The sequence below is a fragment of the Anser anser genome, assembly GCF_964211835.1.
Source record: "Anser anser genome assembly, chromosome: 3".
Lineage (NCBI taxonomy): Eukaryota > Metazoa > Chordata > Aves > Anseriformes > Anatidae > Anser > Anser anser.
This window is the reverse complement of record NC_139722.1, coordinates 107,587,768-107,612,723: the sequence shown is the minus strand read 5'-3', so window position 1 is coordinate 107,612,723 and position 24,956 is coordinate 107,587,768. Positions and strand designations below refer to the sequence as shown.

Genomic DNA, 24,956 nt, shown 5'->3' with positions numbered 1-24,956 from the left:
CTGGGCTTCGTTCCTTAATATGAAGTTTGCAAATAAGGATTAAGAGAAAATTAAAAGCTAATGTACACATGAATTTCTCAGGGGATTATTCTGCAGTGTTTATACTCTTTATATGGTTTCTGTTTTAAGCATGTATCCTTGAAATGCACCTTATTTTTTATTTTTTATTTATTTATTTTTGTTCTCGTTTTGCTCCAAGTATCTTTTTATAGGACAACTGCTTATTCAGGTTAATCACAGTTCTGAAGATCCTACTATGTAGGAATCAAACTTACTGGATGATTGCACTTGCACAAGAGATGTAGTATTATCTTACATAAGACTTACAAGTCTTATGAGCAGCAGCTGAGGGAAGTGGTGTTGTTTAGTCTGGAGAAGAGGAGGCTCTTCTCCAAAGGGAAGAGACCGTATTGCTCTCTACAACTATCTGAAAGGAAGTTGTGGGGAGCTGGGGGTTGGCCTCTTCTCACAGATAACCAGCGATAGGACTAGAGGGAATGGCCTCAAGTTGCACGAGGGGATGTTCAGGTTGGAAGTTAGGAGACATTTCTTCTCAGAAAGAGTGGTCAGGCATTGGAATGGGTTGCCCAGGGAGGTGGTGGAGTCACCGTCCCTGAGGGTAGGAAAGGTTGGATGTGGTGCTGGGGGACATGGTTTAGTGGGTGACGTTGGTAGTAGGGTGATGGTTGGACCAGATGATCTTGGAGGTCTTTTTACCCCTTAATGATTCTATGATTCTACTGAACGTGGTCATAAGCACGAGAAAAAGAAACAAATCTGTAAGAGGTCTTACTGTGAGAGGTCTTACTGTGATGGTTTTTTCAGTGTAACCAGAAGTATTGTCATGGTTGTACCGATTACTGGTGATTTTGCAAAATGTATCATCTGTACTGGATAATGTACAGGGATCATCAGCTCTTCTTGCACAAGTTGTTGGCTGCCTTCAAGTGATGGGGCTACCAGCCGTCTGAGGCTGACTGAGCCCCCTTACCAGCTCTCAGCTTGCATGAGACTTCCAACAATGGTACGAAGAAAGTTTGGATCAATTTTCTCTTCCTAGTATGTCCCTGTTATCCTTTCATGGAAAGGCAGAGGTTGTGGTGTATTTGAATCCTAACTGTGGTGTATCGTTTAAGATCCCTTTGTGATGACAACTTTGATGAAAATTGTCCAGTCACTGAATGAGATGAAAAGGAACAGACCTGTCCTAGGAATCAGAGCCTGGGAATCAAAATCTTCTTCACGTGCCATATGATGCTCAGTGTAATTTTTACTGATCCATAAAAAGCGAAACTATGCAAAAACTCTTCCTGCACGATTGTAATTATGTGCTTTTCTTCCCCCTAGACAGACTCTCTCTTTAGTATTTTGTATTGCTGTTAAATGGTTTGAAAAGTATCCTGAAAATTACGTGGAAGTGTCTTCCATTCACACTATGGCTGCTGTGATGCTAGCCGTAAATATGCTAGCTGGGGGTCAACTAAATTCATGGAAAAGTTCAGTTCTACTCTTCTATCTTCCTTTTGGGGAAAAAAAAAGGAAATACTTCTCTAACATTGGCAGCTTCTGCACCAACTGAAAATTGCTATAGGTTGCACTCATTTGTTGACACAACAATATTTTGTCCATATAGACACCTTGTCCCAAACAGGAAGCAACGCACCATCATTTGGCACAGGCCTTGGAGTGGTGCAAAGGAAGAAGAGGAAGAAATGGCTGCATATGATCTTGAGCGAGGTTCAGGCATTGCAGTTGGCCATCTGCACTTTTATTGAACTAACTCTTATCAATATGTTTTAGTTCACTAGTTCTGATAAATGAAGGCTCGTTTTGCAGATGACACTGCAAAGAGAAGCAGTTGCTTCCTTGTTATTATACAGACTCTCTAGATGGGATATTTCCACCAAGAGTATCCTTCCTTAATTTTCCCTACTATGGTACATCAACCATAAACATCCTGAAATAAAGCTTTCCAAAATCATTTGTATCATGGGAACAGTAACACTCCTATATAAAATTTTAAAGCTTAATGAAAGTATCAGTGTCTACTATAGCCAAAGCTAGAAAATACCTTTTCATCTGTAGTTTTTTCTTCCAGCTTTCATCTTTACAAGCTAGACTTCTTCAAGCTCTGCTTTTGCACTCAGCAAAAATGCCTGGAAATTTAAAATTAAGTAACCTTCTGTTCCCCCAGGTATGACTAACATAACTTTTTGCATGCTTTGACAGCAAAGGAATCAAATCTTATAGTGTGGTGAGACATTAGTACCTAAGTGAGGAGAGGGCCATATGAAACCTTGCCGGGCCTGCTTTGTGCCTAGTTAGTGTGACTTGTTCACAAGCCTTGTCACTTGCATGGCTCCAGCTTACTGCACAGGGAAGTGATGGTATACGCTGGCAAACTGTGTGAGGCTCTACAAGCAGAGTGAGTCCTGAAAAGATTTATTAAGTGTCCAAGACACTCACTGTCTGTCTGCTGCTCCACTGGCACACCAAAAATGCAGTTCAAGCACATTTATTTCTTATTTTAAAGCTAAGCTTTGCATGTGGGGCACAGCACATTTAAATTATGTGGTTTTGAAAATACTCTCTGTCTAACACTAGAGCTGTTTGGCAGGTCGAAGTTGGGCATTTTTCACTTTAGCAGTGACTCTGTTAGTAAATTTATAAAACCGTATCAAGGATGTTTAGTTTCCTGTGTCCAATAAATTTCTGTGCAGTGCCATTTGTAAATGGCAGCAATAGTGAAAGCCTGCAGGAGAAGCTCTGCTTTCCTTGGTCCTTCTTGGTCCTGCAGCTGTTTACAGACACCTATTGTGTTATGTTAGTTTTAGTCTATGGGTGGCAGTCACTTTCTAAATTTCTTGCACAATGATTGCAGTCTTGCTTGCACTAGCCTTATCAAATTTGCTGTTAGTAACACACATCAACAGGCAATCGATAAAATCAGAGCTAATTACATAATGTGTTTTTAAAAAAAACTGTCTGCAGCACAAGCAGATGTTAAATGAAAGCTAATAAAGTGTGTCATCTTTAAATAAGGGTATGCCCTGGGATTTTAGACTGGACAAACTCTGAGCCACAAAAGGCAATTTCCACAGAGGTCTGCGTGGATCGAAATAATGAAATAATCATGCAAGCAATGCATACAGGAGCTAAACCTGAGTAGTCATTACAGATCTCTGCAAACACTTGGAGCTTGTTAGAAAATGAAAGAGATACCAGGCAAAGGCAGCAAGCAGTGCAGCTAGCAAGCTAACAGACTACTTAATAGTGAAGATACACTATCAGAGTCCTGGCCATTTCTATAGGTTTGCATATGTCTTCCCTGGAAGTCCAATGCTTGTCTAAATAGTGGCTCATTTGGTGCTGGGGTGGTGCTCATTTATGTGACTTTTATTCAAGAAGGGAGAATTTAAACTATGGGCTATTCCATACTGTGAAGGAGAGCACAAAAATAATGTAACATCTGGGTATTATTTATTTTTTTAATTTTACTTGTTCCACTAATAATCTCACACAATAACACTTTATAGTACTGCAAGTTATTTTTAGCTTTTTAATTCCTTTATATTTCTCAGCAACATTAGTGACAGGGAAATCTCAGTGCTTTGAGACTGCATCCCTTTTAGAGCTAATAAGTAATTGTCCAATCTCTAAGCTGGCTGTTAGTGAGAAGAGAGCCAGTCAGAAATAGAAGGAGAGGAAACTCCTAAATTCCACCAAAATCAACAGAAATAGTGGACTGGCTCTGCCTCACAAGTAACATTGTGAATTAGGTATTGCAAGGGCTGTGCACGTGCTTTGTCAGAAAAACTGTGATTTTCACAGGCTTAGTATTTTACTTGGAACTTCAGTAAAAATTGACAGCACTAAAATTTAAATGTCATGAAACAGATCCCAGGTATCCTGCAGGTAAAGTCACTTATATTTTGAAAAAAACATATAGCTGAACCACTTTTATTTACTATATATATTTTGGAGTCCTGAGAGCTCGTGTTTTTTAGCAATCTTTCCCTGAGTCCCTAAAGTCTGCAAATTTATTTTATTAAAAAAAAAAAAAGACAAAGCTAGGAATTTCAGGTAGTGATATCAGTTATATACGGGTGGTTTTTAATAACATTTATTACAAGTTTTATTAACATTGGAAATTGGAAAATCCAATCAGAATCTGAAATGTTGTTGATAATCATTTGAATATATCTTAAAATTGCTGAGAAATTTCAAGCATAAATTAAATGTGAAAATAAAATTATTATAATATTTATCCTACACACAAGTTTAACAGACCAAAGCCATAATCAGCTGAAACGAAACGTTAAGATATGCCTTCAATGCTGCGGTGTTTCTGATAGTATATTGTCCTAAAATCAGAAAAAAAAAAAAAGTGATTTCTTAAAAATGAGATTTTTTTTATATCTCTAACTTAATTTTATTGAAGAAATGGTTTCTGTCTTCGGTGTTAGGAGCAGCAAGTTAATACTGAGTCGTGAAAAATCCCATCCCAGTCTCTCAAAGATTTTTTTGTGATGTTATGAGTTATTAACTAGCCTTGCCTGTGTTTTGTGAGCCAGTGATAAGAATGTTCAGAAAACAAAAGTGCTGAGAGGAAATAACATTAAAAAAATATATACAGTTTTGAGTAATCACCTTAATGTTCATGAACAATGAATATTATCATCACATTAATAAGAGAAACATCATATTTAAATTGTTAAATCCCAATTTTCTTTATGAATGTTTGTTTTCATTATTCAGCTACCTTTGTTTCCTTCCCTCAGGAGGGGAGGTGGCTCCTTCATAGATATCATTCTGTTCTCCGTGCCTTTTGATAATGATCTAAAAGGTTATTGGAATGATTTGTCACTCCTGTGCGCCTGAAAGCTCGTCTTCCTCAACACTCTAGACCAGGTAAAGACTGGAATTATAACTAATGCATTTCAGAGGCCTCCAAATATTGTTTTAGACTTTGAAAATGCAAAATAATGTGACTAAGTTATGGTATGTCAGAACACTCATAGAATTGTATAATCATAGAATGGTTTGGGTTGGAAGGGACCTTAAAGACCATCTAGTTCCAACCCCCCTGCCATGGGCAGGGACAATTCCAACTAGGTCAGCTTGTCCAGGATGCATCCAACCTCCAGAGATGGGATATCCACAGCTTCTATGGGAAAACTCTTCCAGTGCCTGACCACCCTCTGAGTAAAGAACTTCATTTTAACATATCTAATCTAAATCTCCCCTCTTAAAACTTTCTGGGGCTAGGAAAAGAAAAAAAAAATAAATCCAGGAAAAGTCATTCTGAATGAGCTTTTGTCTGCTATCAATACAGCATCCCTTAAAAACTATGCTAAATAGGAGTACCCTAAGATGGAAATGTAGCTCAGAAGACTTTCAGTTAGTCTAGAAAAATTTTGAATGGTATTTACAGCTTGGTGGACTTCATCTGTCTTGCCCTTGCCTATACGGCTCTTGCATCTGCTGGCATTCATTTATCATCAGAGCTCTTCAGACTTGTTACCATCAGACTATGCCTCACCATAAAGTGGCTTCTTTTCCCTCTTTATCTGGGTGGCAGAAAGTAAATGCTATAACAAGATATCAACAGTGGTCACAAGTGACTATTTAGGAGGAAACAAACATCAGTGGTAACTTAGCATCTTCCTCTTATCTCTCTTCAGCACAGCCAACATACCGACTCCTCAATGGAAGATAGATTGAAGCGTCAAAACTAAAACTAAATAAGTATATTTATTGGATTGTTTTTATCATAATATTTTAACTATAGAATGATACTACCAAATATCCTAAAAGCACTATCACATTAACCTTTGCTGTTTCTCGGTTTATTAACTTTCATAAAAATCCAGGCATCACACAAAATAACTAATCAGATTCAATGAGCAGGACTGCTGTGAGGATGAATTTTAATCAGAAATGGTGAAGATTTCCAAAGTTTCTCTCTCTGTGTTAGGGGATGACATTTTTAAATGCTCAAGGGGCATGCAGATCCCCAACTCCTGGTGAAACAATGTATGAATGTGACGTTCAGCTCTGATTTGTGTTCTTTATAATAATAATAATAAAAATAATTACTATTAGTTATTTATTTCATTATTTATTTTATTATGCACTAATAAGAAAATATGCCAGCCAGTGACACTCAGAAAAAAATCCCCTCAAGGAACTGCAGCTACAGAGCTCAGGGCACACACCTTCCAGTAATTGTATTTTATTTAAGTAGAATATACAGACATCTTTTAAGATCCCCTTGTTATACGTGGCTAAATAAATGCAGCTATTTCAGTTATATTCAGTATAATTTGGTAATTTGTTTCAGAAATTGCCTGAACTTCTTTTTATACTCTTTTCATGCATATATGAATTATTTGAGTGCTGCAAGTGTGACTGTCTGCTGAAAGAGAGAATTTGAGAGTCCTGAGAAAGCTGAACAACTCTAAAAAGCAACATTGACGTTTTCAGAATTATTTTGTCCAGAAGATATTTTCTGCTTGCTCATTAAGGAATCAGTATTAGGAGGAGGTTGATGGTCTGTTTCTTATTCTCTAGGAGAAATGTGCAAGTCTCAAAAAGGTTTAGTTTTCCACCTGAGGAGAAATAAAATTTCATTCATTTTATAAAGGCTAGACTTAATAGTCGTGGTCGTTAACTCTGAACTTGACTTAGTGTTTCAGGAAATGTATGGAGCAGAGGATGGATTTGATGTGCAGAGATAAGCCATGTTGTTGAGAATGAGTTTTGCAGTGGTTGATACTAGTTGAAATGTCAAAAAAGTGGTAGGCATGATTATATTGTTTTAGACTATGAGCACAGACAAACATCCTTCCATATAGATTGACTAGATGACTTGAACAGTTGGTACTTGATAGGCTTGGAAATTGGAGGCTATGAAGGCACTTAAGCACATCTGAAAATTTCACTGTGGATGTTAGATCTGTAAGGTAAATCTGTGTTCTGATGTTAATTGAAACTGGGCTCCCTCCACTTGTTTCCTTCTTTTCTAGTCTCGTCCAGTTAAACCTCACTACTAGTAGAGATTTCTAAACTGCAATAGAGGGGTATATTTGAAATCTGATTTTAATAATAATTAAAATTAATCTGATTTTAGCATTGTGTCTGGGCATAATCCCAAATTTATCTGTCTAGAACTACCACATTTTTACTAGCTTTTGATAAATCACATTTTTTTTCCTTTCATTCTGCATCTTGTGATTACAGTTCAGAAGAAAAAATATGTTCTGTTCAAAGTAATAGTGCACTGGAGAGAAGTTTCGATGTCTTAGATTATCAGATATCTGAATTTATCCAAATTAGGTCAAAGCATTAAATCCTAAAAGCAATTTTTTTTCCGTTTTGAGCTTCTCTCCTGCTTATTGTAAACTAACCCAGTAATAAACCATATTCCTTCTATGTTCTTCCATATTTCCTACTGTTGTACTGTGCAAGTGATACAGTTTAGTTGCATCTCTGCCTCCACATTACATACTGTAATGCATGAATTAACTTCTCAATAAAGGATCTCAAAGACAAGTGATTCAGGATGGTAGTAGCACATATGTTCAATTCATGCCAGTATGAACAACATATAACCCAATTAGAAAGAAGTGAACAGAAATTGAGTGAGATGATGGCTTACCGATTAGTGACAGGAGGTGGGGATGGATGACAGCAGGTGAAACTTCACCTTGTTGTGGGGAACCTGCGGCTTGCTGGAGATTAGGTACAAGAAATAGCTCAGAGGGATTTCTTTCAAAACACAGCTGTTAGCTGACACTGGTTGACAATCCAAGGCAAAACACTTGGATATGAAGTGCTCTACCTTACTTATTGTACTGTAAAATGATTTGTCTGTCAAGTGCACGCTTTGGCAGACAGACATGGCATAATAAACTTACCATAAAATATCCATGTACAGCAAATGTCAGTTACAAAACTAGTTCAAAGTTGAAAAATGTTTACAAAATTTTCAGCATGCCTATGTTAGAAAGCTTTTGATATATCAAAGTGACAAAAGAAAAGTTTTTTTGTTGTTTTGTTTTTGTGCTTGGCTAAGTTCTTGGCTCAAATTTGCTTTTTTTTTTTGTGAATGTTAAATACTCTTGTAGAACTGAAAGCTAGTCCAATTGCAACTGGATGAGCTAACCAAACATATTGCAATGCAAAGCAATAAATCCCACCCTTGCAGAGAAATTGCGTGGCATTTGATGGAGACTGATTAGCCTTAAATCCTATAAATATGTATTCTGTAACACTGAAGTTGTGTGGAGTGAGCTCATAGAGAGACAGCTCTGTGCACACTTGAGTGGGACACGTTTCATGAAATGGAACAATATCTTTTACCTGTGGGATTGTAAATCAAACCTTTTGAATTGTGGACATGTATGCAAGTATATATATTGTTTTTAAAGCTACAATAGGGGAAGATTGTTGATTTTGCTTGAATTTTATCCTTAAAATTAGGCATCTGCTCAAAGGTTTACTGATCAAAAGGAAAAGGCTGAATCCAGTCTATTGGTTTCAGAGGAGTATGAGAGGAATGAACTCTTCTCCTTTATAGGGAGAGATAGCAATAATTCAATCATTTGATCATTGATCAATTGTTGTGTTAAAGTGATATAAAAACTTTTAATGCACAGTACTTGAATGCCTGTATTCTTCTGTCTCCTTTTGTAATCGTCTATCATTTCCACTACAAAATGAAACAATGATAAAGATATTTGATACATCAAACAATAGAAGCAGGTTATCTGAGGTCTACATAGCACTTGTAAAAAGATCAGTGTACTCCACATAAAAGATGCGCTGAGATTCATGAGTTGGAAATTAAATTTCATGCTGATTTTAACACAGATTTTAAGATAAAGCCAAAAAACTTCTGTCATCTCTATCATTCAAACCAGTTACTTGAATATTCAAGGCTATTATTTATATAATGGACAAAACTCAAAATACATACATTTTCTTTAGGCATTTTTCCTTTTCATTTTTGTTAATGTTAAGCTATGCAACTACGCAGTTAGGAAATAGAGTATATTATTGTGATTTTGTGCAACAATGTGCATTATAAGAACTTTGAATAGCTGTGACATGTTTGTTCTGAAAGATACTATTCCAAAGGGGCTCTGATCAAAACTTTGTAAAACCTACTAGTATTTGATCACTAGGTCTGGTCTATGTTGGCTTTATATGTTGAGATTCTGACTCAAATTCAAAGGGCAATTATGTTGGTTATGTATGCTTTTCTACCACAAAGAATAAATTGGCCAGAGCAAAACTCAGCTCAACTCTCGAGAAACATGTTTGATGGTACAGATTCTGAATACATAATTTATTCAACTCTAATTGCAGGCACTGAGGGATTATAAACCAGATTTTCATGTTGAAATGTATACATAGATATATATTAAAGATGCAGAGATTTAAAAAACAAAAGGGAAAATGATAATAAACTAATCTGAACTCTTGTGTAATGTGGGCCAAGGAATTTCAGTGGTTCTCACTTCAAATGCTAAATGATTGTGTTTTGTTTCATAAATGTGTTATGGTATGAGTTTCACTATCAGAAGTTGAAGGAAACTAAAAGGGAACTCTCCTGAGTTGCAAGCCATATCAAATGACCTCCCTGACTACTATGTTTTGTTGAGGTTGACAGTGTCACAACAAATAGGGTTTGGACTCCATGTTGAAAAGGTGAAACAATAAAATTAGCAAACAGGATTTGCAAAAATGCTAAAGGAGTGTTAACACAATAAAACATGAGTCAGCAGCGATTATCAGGGTTTTTTTTTTTTTTTTGATTTATGACATAAATGTTTCCCAGAGAAGGCATAGTAGAATGGGAGCAGATTGCTAGTCGAATGAACTTGACTGTGATGGGCATATCATAGAATCATAGAATACCCCGAGTTGCAAGGGACCCATAAGGATCATCAAGTCCAACTCCTGGTACCGCACAGGTCTATCCAAAAGTTTAGACCATGTGACTAAGTGCACAGTCCAATCGCTTCTTAAATTCAGACAGGCTTGGTGCAGTGACTACTTCGCTGGGGAGCCTGTTTGAGTGTGCGACCGCCCTCTCGGTGAAGAACCTCTTCCTGATGACCAGCCTAAACTTCCCCTGCCTCAGCTTAACACCATTCCCACGGGTCCTATCACTGGTGATTACGGAGAATAGGTCCCCTGCCTCTCCACTCCCCCTCGAGAGGAAGTTGTAGACTGCGATGAGGTCTCCCCTGAGCCTCCTCTTCTCCGGGCTGAACAGGCCCAGTGACCTCAGCCGCTCCTCATATGTCTTCCCCTCTAGGCCCTTCACCATCTTCGTCACCCTCCTCTGGACATTCTCCAACAGTTTAATGTCCTTCTTGTACTGTGGTGCCCAGAACTGCACACAGTACTCGAGGTGAGGCCAGACCAGCGCAGAGTAGAGCGGGACAATCACTTCCCTCGACCGACTAGCAATGCCGTGCTTGATGCATCCCAGGATATGGTTGGCCCTCCTGGCTGCCAGGGCACACTGCTGGCTCATATTCAACTTGCTGTCAACCATAAACCCCAGATCCCTCTCTGCGGGGCTGCTCTCCAGCATCTCGTTGCCCAGTCTGTCTGTACAGCCAGGGTTGCCCCATCCCTGGTGCAGGACCCGGCACTTGCTTTTGTTAAACTTCATGTGGTTGGTGATTGCCCAGCTCTCCAATCTGTCCAGATCTCTCTGCAAGGCCTTTCCACTCTCATCTGAGTCCACAACTCCTCCAAGTTTGGTGTCGTCGGCAAATTTGCTCAAAATACCCTCTAGTCCTACATCCAAATCATTTATAAAGACATTGAAGAGGACTGGCCCTAAAAAGGAACCTTGAGGGACCCCACTAGTGACCATCCGCCAGCCAGATGTGGCCCCATTTACCACAACCCTTTGAGCCCTGCCCGTCAGCCAATTGCTCACCCATCGTATGATGTTTTTGTTAAGTTGTATGCTGGACACTTTGTCCAGTAGGATCCTATGGGAAACTGTGTCAAAAGCTTTGCTGAAGTCCAAAAAGATCACATCAGCTGGTTTCCCTTGACCGACTAGATGGGTGATCTTATCATAAAAGGAAATCAAATTTGTTAGGCAGGACCTACCCCTCATGAACCGATGTTGGCTGGGACCAATGACTGCATTGTCCCCCAGGTGCGCTTCAGTAACTTCAAGGATCATCCTCTCCATAATTTTACCATGTACTGACATGAGACTGACAGGCCTGTAATTGCTAGGGTCTTTCTTACTCTTCTTGAAAATTGGCACAACGTTTGCCAGCTTCCAGTCCACTGGGACCTCTCCAGATTCCCAAGATCGTTGAAAAGTAATTGAGAGAGGTCCCACGATGACGTCAGCCAGCTCTTTAAGCACCCTGGGATGAATCCCATCCGGACCCGTGGACTTGTATGGATCCAGGTGGAGCAGCAATTCCCACACACCTTCAGGGTCGGTTGGGAGTTTGTCATTCCCACCGTCATGGTCCTCCAGCTCAGGGCACCCTGGGTCCCGAAGCCCATCATCAGCGTTGAAGACAGAGGCGAAGAAGGCATTAAATGTCTCTGCTTTGCCTATGTCATTGTCTGTGAGGAGACCTTCCCCATCCAGTAGCGGACCTATGTTTTCTTTGGTTCTCCTTTTTCTGTTCACATATCTAAAAAAATCCTTTTTTATTGTCTCCCACAGACATGGCCAGCTTCAACCCTAGTTGGGCTTTGGCCACATGAATTTTCTCCCTACAAACACGAACAGCATCCCTGTATTCCTTCCTCGTCGCCTGACCGTCCTTCCAGCAGCCGTACACTTTCTTTTTTCATCTAAGCTCCAGTAGAAGATCCCTGGTCAGCCAGGCCGGCCTTCTGCCCCGACTGCCTGACTTCCGATATTTTGGAATCGCCTGATCTTGTGCTTTTAGGAGGCAGTGCTTAAAGACTGACCAGCACTGATGGACGCCAATGCCTTCAAAAGCAGTTTCCCAGGGGGCCTTGCTGACTAGTTCCCTGAGCAGCCTGAAGTCTGCTTTCCCCATATCCAGGGCTGAAGTTTTGGTGGCAGATTTCCTTCTGTCACCATAAATTCTAAACTCAACCACTTCATGGTCACTATGACCGAGACGGCCGCCAATTGCCACGTCTCCCACAAGACCCTCTCTGTTCTCCAGCAACAGATCTAGGAGGGCACCTTTTCTAGTTGGCTCCCTTAGCACCTGCACCAAGAAGTTATCATCTAGATAGATGATAGATCATCTGGACTTGCTTGTGTCAGCCATGTGGTGATCCCAGTTGATGTCTGGCAAGTTGAAATCCCCCATAAGGACAAGGGGAGTTGATCTCGAGGCATCTCTTAGTTCTGCAAAGAATAATTCATCGGCGTTGTCGTCCTGGCCAGGTGGTCTGTAATAGACTCCCACAATGACATCCCCTTTATTTGTTCATCCCTTAATCCTTACCCAGAGGCTCTCAACTTTGCCATCGTCAACTTGAAGTTCCACACAGTCCAGCCAGCCCATGCTTCACGTACATTGCCACCCTGCCATCTTGTCTACCCTGCCTGTCCCTCCTGAAGAGCCTGTAACCATCTATTGCAACACACCAGCCACAGGACTCATCCCACCAGGTTTCGCTTATGCTGATGATGTTGTGGCTGTGGGACTGGGCCAAGACTTCTAGCTCATCCATTTTATTCCTCATACCGGGTGTGTTTGTGTAGAAGCACTTCAAATGCGCCTCCCTACATGCAGCACCTTGTGGAGCTGACCGAAGAACCTCACTAGCACACAGTCCCTCTGACTCTAGCGCACCATCCCTTAGCTCATCACCAGCGTGCCTGGTTTTATCCCCTTCCCCCTTCGACTCTAGTTTAAAGCCCTATCTATCAGCTCTGCCAACTCCTGACTTCTGTGTTTCTATGCCAGATAGTATAGTCAACTTAATTGTCTTCAAAGCAATTTGGGCATTCATTTCAGTTCTTTGTTGGCATACGTATTTCCCAGCCTGCCAGGTAGCTCTGCTCTTCGGTCTTGTACAACTGTTACTTGGGACAGTCTTGATCCACTGAAGTGTTATTTTTGAAGACAATGAATGAGGGGAATTCGTATTTCCATGTAGCTTCCTCTGCGACTGTACTGTGCCGTGTTGCCAGCATCACTTTCTCACTGTAGCAAATATGCTGTTTCTGCTCACTTCAGATTCCCAGTATGATTGCACATACTGGCTTTATAAAGAAATGGCAAGAGGTAAATCAAAAAGCCAGTAAGGAACTATGATATGGCTCAGGATATTTATTTCATTTCAATGTCTATATTTAATTTTTAAACAAAATTTCGAAGTTCTAGGAATTGCATGTGTGCTTGTCTGCTTTTTATTTATTTTATTTTATTTTATTTTATTTTTATTTTTTTGTTCAAGGAACCATTTTAAATGAGGCAGTGCTTGCAGATGCATTTCTTAATTAATTGTGAACACGTAGTGTGGTGACAGATGCAGAGGATGTTGCCTTTATCCTGATCACATTAAAATGAGTTGTGTTGAATATTCTATGATGCTTGGGGAAATTTCTTAATCCTATTACTTCTTGAAGAAGATTGAGTGCCTCCTAATGTGAAATACGAAACCTCAGAGCCGCACAGTGCAACTGCTGCCTCTGAGAGCGCAGCACAAAATGTATAGGATTTCTTCTAATGTGAGTCAACAATGATTTCTAGGCTTGTTTATCACATAAATGTTATCTGGCAAATTATTAGACAGTTGCTATGGAAACAAAGGCCTACTACTAGAAGGATTTGTTACCATAAGCAGTTAAGACAATGCTCAGACCTGCATTCCTGCTGCAAACAATCAGCTCCTAAGGATGGAAGTGACAGATAACAAAACACACTGATAACAACAATACAGAAATATTTATCAGCTGGTCTTTCGTTTTTTAGCAAATATATAGATATATTATAAAGGTGTGAAAACACTAAAGGAAAATGCTTTTTATCTTATTTCATGTGGTTCAAAAAGAAAATATAGATGTTGGAATCTAATAAAGCACAGAGGGTAAGACATATGGAAGGCCTGGAAAGGCTTATATTGCTCCTCTGTAGTGTTTCATGAAACAAAATGACAATGTATTCCATCTGGAGGAAATATTAATTGCTGATTGTTGAACTGGATAGAAAGAAAAGCAAGACAAGCAAAAAGGAACTGGTGTCTTCTTCCGATGAAAGGTATGTTGGAAATATTTGCAAAAAAGGAAACAAGTCCTGCTTGTGGAAAAGATGGTCTACAGCCAGATTGCTCTTGATTATCTTCCTTTGTGGAGTGGCAGAAGTGATATCTCCACTTTCTGTATTTATCTAGTAAAGAAAGGCAAGCTGCCTCCAATTTCCACATAAATTTCAGTGACCTTAGTATTTGTAATTTTCTAAGGGGTTTCATAATATTTTGTGTTTGATCCATCCTCTGAATAAGGCAGTTATCTGAACCTCTCTGCTGTCGTTTTGGAAGATCTAGTCTTGTAGAAAAAACCTTGGAAGATGTGAGGGCTATAAGTTAAACAAAAGCCATAAACCCCCAAAATAAAATGTCATTTTGTTTTTCTTATCTCATAATTTTGAAGCCAATAGCACATCTACGAGGCTGGGTTATTTTAATCTTCTTAGAGCCAGCAGTCCCACTATTCTCATGAATGTGATCAGTATTTTCGTGAATATGATACTGATATTTTTGTATGGCAGCTTCCAGTGGCATGGTTTTCGGACTGTGGAGCGTGAAGCAGCATGCTGCATTAAGTGTGGGTAGCAGTTACAGGCATATGAGAGGGAGAGTCCTGTGGCAGCAGTGTAACTGAAATAGGAAGTCAAATTCCAACAAAACAGAATCTGTAGTGGCAATTGACACCAGCTGAAGTGATTTCCCAGTGCCGTAAGCATATGGGAAAATGTGCAAGAAATATAGCCTGCTACACAGCTGGGCATAGAGTCTGTCATCACCTGTGCAGTATGCACAAAAAAGACAAAAAGGTGACATTCATTGTGTGATTATTATTATTTTTTTTTCCTAGCAGCTATGGGCAGGAAGAGAACAGAATATGAACAGGCTATTGATCTAAAAGCAAACAGGATGGCTGTTTAAATTGGATGCTCATACACAGTCTAACATATTGCCACAAATTATGTTCTAGCAATAAAGGAAAAGCCAGAGGCACTGGAGGGTTAAAATACTAAAGCAGATGATTTATAGAGCTGAATTTCTATGCACCGAATGCATACATTAAATGTGTGGGAAATGCAAAATGACACAACTTGTGCTAGGACCAGCAAAAACAGACAATGATATCCATCACTGGGTTAAATCCTATCAGACCTTTAGCAAGAGAACAAGGTTTTTTGGTGGGTTAGAAAGAGCTAAGGAAATTTTAATACTTCATTCAGGGAACATAAAAGCTCTCAGCAGAATATTGAATTGAGTTAAAAAAAAAACTCAGCTTAGCCACATGGCTGATGCCCTAGGACAGATCCCCCAGTCCAAACAGCAGAAAAAGAATTGCGTAGACCTGTTGCTTTGGAAACTGCTGAGCAAAGAGAAGAAACAACAGGATGAATATATATATTTTTTTTTTTGTTTCAGGAGAAAAATGAGGAATTAAATACATTAAAAGGAAAGAGGGAAAAAAAAAAGAAAGAATGCTCTCCACCACATATAAAAGAAGACATTTCTGGAACTGTGATTGATGCCAAATATATCTGTATATATATTTATATATATGCATAGCTATATTTTATAATGAGCGTAACAGCAGGGTTCTGGCAGCTCTTTTTAGCAAACTGAACTAGTCTTTGTGTGTGTTCAGCACCTCCTTTGGGGAGACAGTTTCCTCCTGCTGCTGTCTGGATCATGTTCAACACCTGAGGTGTAACACATTTTTGAAGGTATAGAGGGCTTTAGGTTTACACAGATGAATTTTTTATCTGGGGAAAAACAGTAGAAGAATATACACCCAAAGGCAATGAGACATTTTGGGAAGGATGAGAATTTTAGCTTCAGCTAACTAGATATGCAAATTTTTTATGACAGAAATAAGATTCATGAGACAGAAATTAATCTAACAGCACGTACAGGTAGATCTTAACTAACACACCTGTCCCAGTAGTCAATGAAAAATAGGCAGAGAGTCCTTATTTTGAGAGATGTGGAGGGAATTTGGGCCATGTCTTATAGTCTTTGATATGTTTCAGCGTTAGCTCAGAGAATGAAATTTATGACCTTAAACATGCTGAGATGGGGGCTTCAAAATTAACCAATAAAAATACCAGTTTAATTTCTGAAATTCTGTTTTATTATTATTTTTTTTTTCTGAAACTAAGGCATGCATTTGCTGCCTTCAGTTAGGTGCATTTCAAAACTGGAATATCATAGCCACCAAAGGCATCCCACAGAGATTACAGGCTTGTCCTTTCATTTCAACATGGAGTCAGTGATGGTTCTGTGACAGTAAAGGCAGCAGGGGACCGAAACAGGGAGGCTGGGGTTAAATTCTCAGTCCAAGAAGAGCAACTCTATATTACCTGCTGTTAGAAAATTATCTACACCATCCCCTTACACATCCCAGGAGCTCATTCTTATTCATTCCTCTTGAAACTGGACATAAAATTTAAAAGAATCCAAGGAGGAATTTTCAAGGAGAGAAAGCAAGCTTGAGCTTGACTTCATGTCTGGGAGTAAGGACTTAATGTCTGGGAGTAAGGAACCATGGGGGGGAAAAAAAAGAGAAGTGCCTAGAGAGATGGTCCGTTTAGCAAGGATGATGGTGACTGCATATATTCAAGAACAGATTTTTGAATGCCCAGAGATTTGCAAAGAAATGTAAAAACCTGCAGCCTTTCATATGCCTAAACAGGCTGGCTAGTGGCTTTGTGCATGCGCGATGCAAATTTAGGATTTAGGCACCCAGCTTCTGCCAATTTTGTATCTGAAATGTGCCAGTATCAGTTTGGATCTTGCCCTTTGAGCAAAATACAGCTGCTAAAACAATTAAAATTGGGAACACACTGTGGAAAGAATAATGTCCATGACTCAGGGAGTGTCTCAGTGGAGTTTTAAGAAACCTTTCTGTCAGTATGAAGCAACATGTTAATTTCATCTCTTTGTATTCAACATTGTACCAACTATTAAGCAATTAGATTAGGATACAGTTAGGTCACAAAGGAAAGAATAATTTTCAGTATAAATATTCTTGATTTTGTCAGCTTTCCCAGCCTCCAAAACCTGGATGCCCTTCATGGAATCAGCTGCCTTCTGGTAAGCTCTCACATGTACGCAATTTTAGAAGCTCTTTTGTTATAATATACGTATATGTATGTTATAAAATTCCTTATACTTGCAAAGAGATACATGAAGCTATATTCAATGATGTAAGCAGTACATCATTGTACTCCGGTTCATTTTTAGGTACATTTTAAGGTATGATATTAATGAACCACTACTGATTTAGGAGGAAATTGCAAAACCGGAACTAATTTAATGTCAGCAGTAGTTTAACATTAGAAATGGGTGACTTACATTTCCCATCCTTGCTTGATTTTTAAAAATATTTAATTCTGCTTGATAATTCATACTTTATTATTATTTTTTTTTTTTTTAATTTCAAGTGATGTGAAATTCCTTCCTATTGTTTTTGTGCAAACAACAGAATAGACCCAGGGAAGGGAGGTCTTCCCACTGGATCTTTTCATGTAAAATTGTGTTATGTGTTTGTGAGTATGTGTATATATATCATATCACATTAAATCTATCATATGATCAGTAAAGACCATATGTGATTTTGCATGCATGCATGTGTATTTGATTATTAGGAGTAAATATAGCCAAAAGTATTTCACAAAGCAACTTAGAAAGTTGAGAGCACATCTCCTTTTGGACTATAATTGCCACTAAAGCAATTCTCCTTTATAATTACAATGTGTTTCACCATGCATTTCTCAGTCCAATTCTGCGTTAACAAAGCAGATGAAAAACTACATCTCCTTCATTTCCTTCCTAAAATCAGGGTTTCATATTACCCTGTATAATCACTAACAGCATTATAATATTATCTTGAGCAAGGCAGAGAAGTATGAAAAGAAGAAAAAGGGGGGGGTGGGGGGTAGAAAAGGCTTTCCTTCTCTGTCCACAGGCCAGTAACTTCATTGAGTCTAGTGTGGAAGGCATGGAGCTCAGAATATAGGGTTTCAGGGAAGAAAAATGATTTTACATGTTTCCTTTTGTGTAGTCAATTTTAATTCATGGATAACCACCAGTGACTATTGTGTTCATGACTTCAGTCTTTAAATTCCTTTTTTTCTTCATAAAAGATAGTTTATCTGTAAAATGGAATATCCTTTGAACCAAGCAACTGTCACTAAGTATGTTGCTATAGATATATGACTAGGGAAAAACATTTTTTTTTTGGTGTGATTTTTAAGCCTGTATTTATCTTCCTTAGAAAACAATGAAAACCTAGCAACTCTGTACTACTTTTTCCCCCCTTTCCGTGCTTTTTCCTCATCCATTAATTTTCTTTCCTCAACCTCACATCCTAACACTAAGTTGAAATGCATTCACTTCTGTGCGTGAGCGTTATTTGTACAGATTGGCTTTGAATCTTTTGGAGTAGAAAGATGGCAGGTAATTCTGGCAAATTGTATTTTCTTTCGTTCTTGTCACTCATTTGCTCAAAATTAGGAAATGGAGCTCAAAGATGAAGGACAATTGGTTACCTGGATAGAATCCTCATTGTTTTATTACAACTCAATCTATTGATAAGACTGGAGGTCATTAAGGAAGAAAGTTCCTCTTTACTATAACCTTTGACATTCAGGGGAGAGGAGGAGAGAAAGAGAAAGCTGAGACTCCCATGGGACTGTGAAAGAATCAGTTCAAGTCTTCGGTCCCTGATGGTATGAGAGGAAGAGGTTAATTGAGTACAGAGAAAAGGCATGCATCCAGAAATGAGCTGTGTGACCTATCTGTGTTCTGAGAGGACTTTCAATGAGCTGTAGTTGCCTGTTTGAAAGCTGACAGCATTGGAAGGTGAAGTGAAAATCTTGCTGGAAAAAGAAGCATTTTTGTGTTATGGTCAGGTACTGACTGTTTGCTTTGAAGATATCCTATCATTAGTGAAGGAGACTCATGAATAAAACAGGGCCTTGTTTTCCTGAGAATGGAGCCCCACTTGCAAAAGGTGCTGCTTGTAATGCATGTTTCAAACTACCATTTAAATAACTAGCAAATTGCAGAAGACCGTAGTCTGGCATCTCGCTTGTCCAATGAGAATCATGATTTAGCTTGGTTTCCCAAGGGCAGAAGACTTCTGTGACCATGTTTTGTAAATATGTGTATATATATGGAGTTATACACGTACTTAATTGTTCTTTCTGTTCTCCAATATGTCTTTAATCTATTGGCTAATTTCAACCAAAATTCACAGATACGCAAAATACTGTATTTCTAAGAGTTTTATATAAAAAAAAAAAAAAAGGCAGACAGAAAGAGGAGAACCTACCACTCAACTGAAAGAAGGTTCTCATCAGAATTCTGTGCTTATTATACAAAATGAAATCTACACAAGGGATAGCCACCGAGACACAAATTAGTAAAAATTCTGCTTCCATTAGTTGTATGGTTCATGAAACTAATCCTAGTAGGTAGAAATTAGCAGGTTCTTGAGCAAACTTGAGTCTAAATAACCCTAACACTGGTGGGGAAACAAAAAAAAAAAGGGGGGGGGGGGGAGTGTGAGTGGGCAAGAAAATGCATTTCATGTGTCAGCAGCAAAGAGTGCCGTACTATTTTTTTTGTCAGCTCTTGCATGATGATTAGGTTTCTTAAATGTTATGGTTTACCAATAAAATAAAATATAAAATGTATGCTTTTAGACATTAAGATGCTGAGCCAATTTTTTCCCACCTGCTTTTACTTAAATCTGATTTACCTTAAAATATAATTATTGCGATCACAGATTTGCACACTTAACCACTTAAGGATAATGTTAAAATAGCTTAGATGACAGTATGTTAGACTTACATACTTACTCAGCTAAGTTTTACTCAGTTTAATTCTGCATATTAAATTTTAGAGATAAATTAGATCTTGGCAAGCATGAAGATCCGTGCCTTTGTGCAGACGACAGTTAAAGGTCAGTACCATTAAAATATAACAAACAGAAATCTTAGTAAATAAATTGGCTACATCAGACTTGTTTCAACTAGATCTAGAATATAGATTCTGTAAACATAAAATGGGAGGAAAACAATATGGAATGGCTTAAGTAAAAAAAATTCAAGTACTCCAGAAATCAGAGGGTAGTGTTCAGAGATTTTGTTCTAGCCTATTTTTTTCTTGTAGTTGTTGTTTTAAACCAGCATGCAGTTATACCTTCTTTGTATAATGAACAGATGAAAACATTTCATCTAATATAAATGAGGACTTTTATGCTGTTACTTTCTCGTAACATGGCAGTAAGAAATTTGCAAATAAATTTTAGCTAAAATTCAATCTACGTCATTTCTTACTGTGTGTTTGTATCAGGGTAAATCTTTCCCTTCACTGGTGATAGAAAGAGCAGTATAGTGGAGGAGATTTATCTTTGTCTTTCTGGTCCAGGTTTCTGGAGCCAGACCAGCAGTGATAAACACCTAATGAGGTAGGCTTTGTCACTACTTTGCAGCAGCAGCATGTGCCCAGTAATGAATGCATCCTCTGATCTACAGAACATGCACTATAGAGCTCAAATTGCAATCACGTGGCCTGGCACAGAAATGTGCCAGTCCATGGATACTCAGGCAGCTCTCCAAGCACTCTTTGTAGCCATTGTACTAGGCTTTTTTTTCCTTGTTTGTGTACTTGTTGGTGCAGTGTATGAAGGAAGGGGGAGAAAAAGAATCGACCTGTGTAATTTCTCTTTCCTAGCTCATCTGTGATCACCCGGGGTGTGATAATTATTTCTGATGTTACTTTCTATGAAGATGATGATCTGTTTTCAAAGCACTTCTGTTCATTAAAAAACACTAAATCCTTTAAATCTCTTCACTGAGGTTTTCATATGTTGTCGCTTGGTCCTTTCTTATTCTGCTTCTTGCACTATTAACTTTTATATTTGAAATAAAGCAGCACACCACAAGTTCAGAGTCAGAGTTCCCCTTTCCTGCAGTACAACAAATCTGTCTTCCTATACACCAGATGGAGATAAATTGGCTGCTGGAGGCTTGACCATCATCTCAGCAATGCATAGATAACTGTGGAAGCCAGTGTGACAGTAAATTAACAAGATGGTAATACTTGAAGTTGCCTTTGAAAGGAATGTGTGGTATTTGACTTTGTGTTGGCAAGAAGTATGGGCACTCCATCCTACTATAGCTTCTGTGACACGTTGAGATCCTTATCTTTTCTGAAATTAGTGTCACAAGCTAGCATTTTTTTTTAATTTAAAAAACAGAAAGGAACATCTGTTTACGGCAGACTTGACTTTTTAACCATCTCTGCTGACATACAGCACATGCCCATACCCAAAGATCATGTATTATTGATTATACGCATGTTAAATAACTCCTGTTTGTCTCAGTCCTTCCCCTGTGTTGAGCATGGAAGCAGTTTTTGGTTGATAGAATACATCTATATGGTAATTAAAACTGTTATAAGTGTACTTTCATTTCCTATTTCTTAGCTTTCTAGTGTCTGAAGGCATGTCTGAAACAGGCAAAGGGCAAGGGAGTTTTTGTTTTTTACTGTGAAGGGATGAGACTGGGAGAGCTCATGTGAAACACAGCTGTTGACCCGTCCAGCACAGAAAGGTCATCTGTGCGGAAGAAGGCTCCAACAGTAAACAGAGCCAAATACTAAGTCTGGATCTTCAAGAGGGAAGTACCTCTTCGACATTTTTTTTTCCTGGCAGGATTTTCAGTAGACAGCAAAAAAAAAAAAAAAAAAAAAAAAAATTACCCAGCAAACCACAATGTATATACCTATGTCACTTGATATAGACTCTTATTTTTCTTCACCTCAGCAAATCCTCCCTTACTGATGCCTCAGGGACGGTGTAAGGTAGCAGCTATCCCAGAGGTAATGGCAGAGCTAGCCTGTTTGCTTGTTTAGCATGTATCTTAATCTTTGATTTTCAAGTCTGCAGCTGGGAGTCTTTGGCTTATCTACAGCAGGACAGTGCAGGCAGGGACAGTTCACAATGCTCTGTTCTGCAACCCTGCTTTCCAGCCATCACCTGTGGGAGTGGGAGAGTCATTCCCTTTCTCATTCATTTCTCTACTGAAGCAAAATTGTTCACAAAGAGGCAGTGTTTGGTGTCCCCTCCAGAATGAGACTGAAGTCAGCAGTTTGTGTCAGATATGCTGTGAATGGCTTTTGCATGGATATTCAAGTATGCTATCTATATAGCCAACATCAGCATTTTCTCTGGCCACATCCATGCTGTGAACAGGTTATTGTTTATTGCCGTCACTGTGCTAGGGTTTGTTGAGCTCTGGATGTATCCATTCAGTTAGGCGCAGGAGAGCTTCCAGTCTCATTACAGTCAAAACAAGCAATTCAAACAGTCAACATAGCTCCTTCTGACAGAAGTAGGTCATAGAGGGATCTTCTGGGCAGCTCAGCCAGTCATTCTAGTGTAGCTGGAGACTCCCACTCCTCTCCTCCTCCCCCACAAATGGGAAAAAGGAGGACAAGCAGGAGGTGGGAGGGCATCACGGGCACTATGCTGGGAAGAGCGCTCAAATTTATAGCCTCAGGTGCAAGATGTTCAGTATCTTGTTGGTTCTTTTAATGTGTTTCCAACCCTTCTGTGTTTTTCTTTATCTCACTGAGAATAGGTTTTGAATGCTGCTGTTGTGTCCCCATATCCCAATAGGTTTCAGAGTACTTAGTTTGTCAGTGAATAACATACACAAATGCTTGGTGATAATGTTAGTAACAAAGTATATAAGGACATGTTAGCAGCTGACTATTTCATAGCCATTGCTCAATTAACGAGTATGAAAAATGTGGTTAAAGAATTGTGCCATTCATTCACTCCTGATGGGGATCCAATTTTTCTTTTATTTCCTGCTGTTCTTTATTTGCATGTTCAAGATTAACAATATTCTCAGAAGGACAGCTTTAGAAAGCATTTTGTAACCCTGGCTATAATGGTTCCTCTTCCCCTACAGTGATGGTAATCTGATTTTAGAAAACCTTACTGAACTTCAAAGCTCATCATGTGAAACATAGAGTGTGACATTAAAAATAAACAATATGACTGGAGCCAGAAAGAAATGTGTGATTCTGAAAATACTGGCATCCCTTCATCATGTAGTACAGATTTCAGTAACAAACAAGCAAAATGTTGTAGGTGAATATATATTTTTGTGTATCTATCTATATATGTCAGAATTAGAGACTATTTTGATAGGAATATTTAGAAGATTGACAAATTAGGCCAGTTTTCAACTTCAAAACTAAACATCACTAAATTCATTCTTTATCAACAAACTTTACTCTTCTGTTTTTCTGTCTGCAATTGCTTGGATTTACCCCTTTGATGGTCAGGTTGTTCACATACTGTTAATTGTATTGTATATTGGGTTTGGCTGTGCCATCAATGTTGCATAATACTTGTACGTTGCTGTTGGTTACATTATTTTAGTATGCTTATATTTGGGTTCAGCGCAAGCTAATAGCAATTATTTTCTAAGGCACTTATAAATTCTAGTTATCATAGGCCTCTGTTTTGTCTTTCTTCAGCATTGTTTACAAAACATAAATTAATACTGTGGTGCTATCATCTGGGAGCCCTATAGCTTCATCTGCCTCTGGTTCTTGTCCTCCTTTTACCTTATCTTGTGTCCTGCTGAACATCTTGTACTAGCTGTATGGAGGCAGAAGAACAGATCTGATGGCTTTATTTCTTTTTTTTTTCCGAGAAGTATGTGTGTGGGAAAAGCACAATATAGTGCACCACAGAGCAATCTGTACCTTGCCCAAGAGAAAACATAACTTGATGGAATGTCTCAGTACAAAAGAACATACCCTTGGATTTGACATAAGTGATCAGTGGTCATGTGTTTGTAACATAGTAGTGACTTAGTTTATTTTAGGGTCAGTTCTCTTTAATGTTATTATAAATTATCTGGATGCAGGACTCAAATGCATGCTAAGTAAGTTTTCAGATAATACTCAGTTAGGAGGAGCTGTTGACTCCCTTGAGGGTGGAGTGGCCTTGCAGTGAGATCTTGGCAAACTAGAGGTGTGGGTGATCACCAGCTGTATGAAATTTAACAAGAGCAAGTGCCGGATTCTACCCTGGCCAGAGGCTAGAGAACAGCCCTTCAGAAAGGCATCTGGGGGTTTTGGTGGATGGCAAGATGAACATGGGTCAGTAGTGTGCCCTGACAGCCAAAAGAGCCAACTGTATTCTCGAGTGCATCAGAGACAGCATAGCCAACCAGTCCGGGGAAGTGATTGTCCTGCTCAACTCTGCACTGGTGTGGTCTCGCCTCAAGTACTGTGTGCGGTTTTGGGTGCTACAATATCAGAAGTGACTTTGTTTAGCCTGGAGAAGGGCAGTCTGAGAGGAGGCCTCATGGTGGCCTACAGATTCCTTGGGAGGGGAGGGGCAGGTGCCGATCTCTGCTCTCTGGTGACCAGCCAAAGGAATGGCGTGAATCTACATCAGAAGATGTTCAGATTGGATATCAGGGAAAGGTTCTTTGAGAGGGTGGTCAGGCACTGAAACAGTCTCCCCTGGGCAGTGGTCATGGCACTGAGCCTGCCAGAGTTCAAGAAGCATTTGGACTATGATCTCAGATATATGCTTTAATCTTTATGTACTCATGTGCCAAATCAGGAGTTGGACTTGAAGATTCTTGCGTGTCCCTTCCAACTTGCGATATTCTAGGATTCTATGATTCAAT

The 24,956-nt window shown here is 39.0% G+C and overlaps 1 protein-coding gene across 2 annotated transcripts in view; it reads left to right on the top strand.

Annotated features, from left to right (window-relative positions):
- The window catches only part of LOC310896039 (uncharacterized protein), a 680,208-nt gene that overhangs the window by 389,417 nt on the left and 265,835 nt on the right, over positions 1-24,956 (top strand). For both annotated transcript variants that reach the window (XR_014581128.1, XM_083827872.1), the window contains one exon: positions 17,268-17,319. Coding sequence is in view for 1 of the 2 variants with exons in the window: in XM_083827872.1 (XP_083683998.1) it covers positions 17,268-17,319 (52 nt within the window). In the remaining variant the exon portion in view is untranslated. The remainder of the gene's footprint in view (positions 1-17,267; positions 17,320-24,956) is intronic.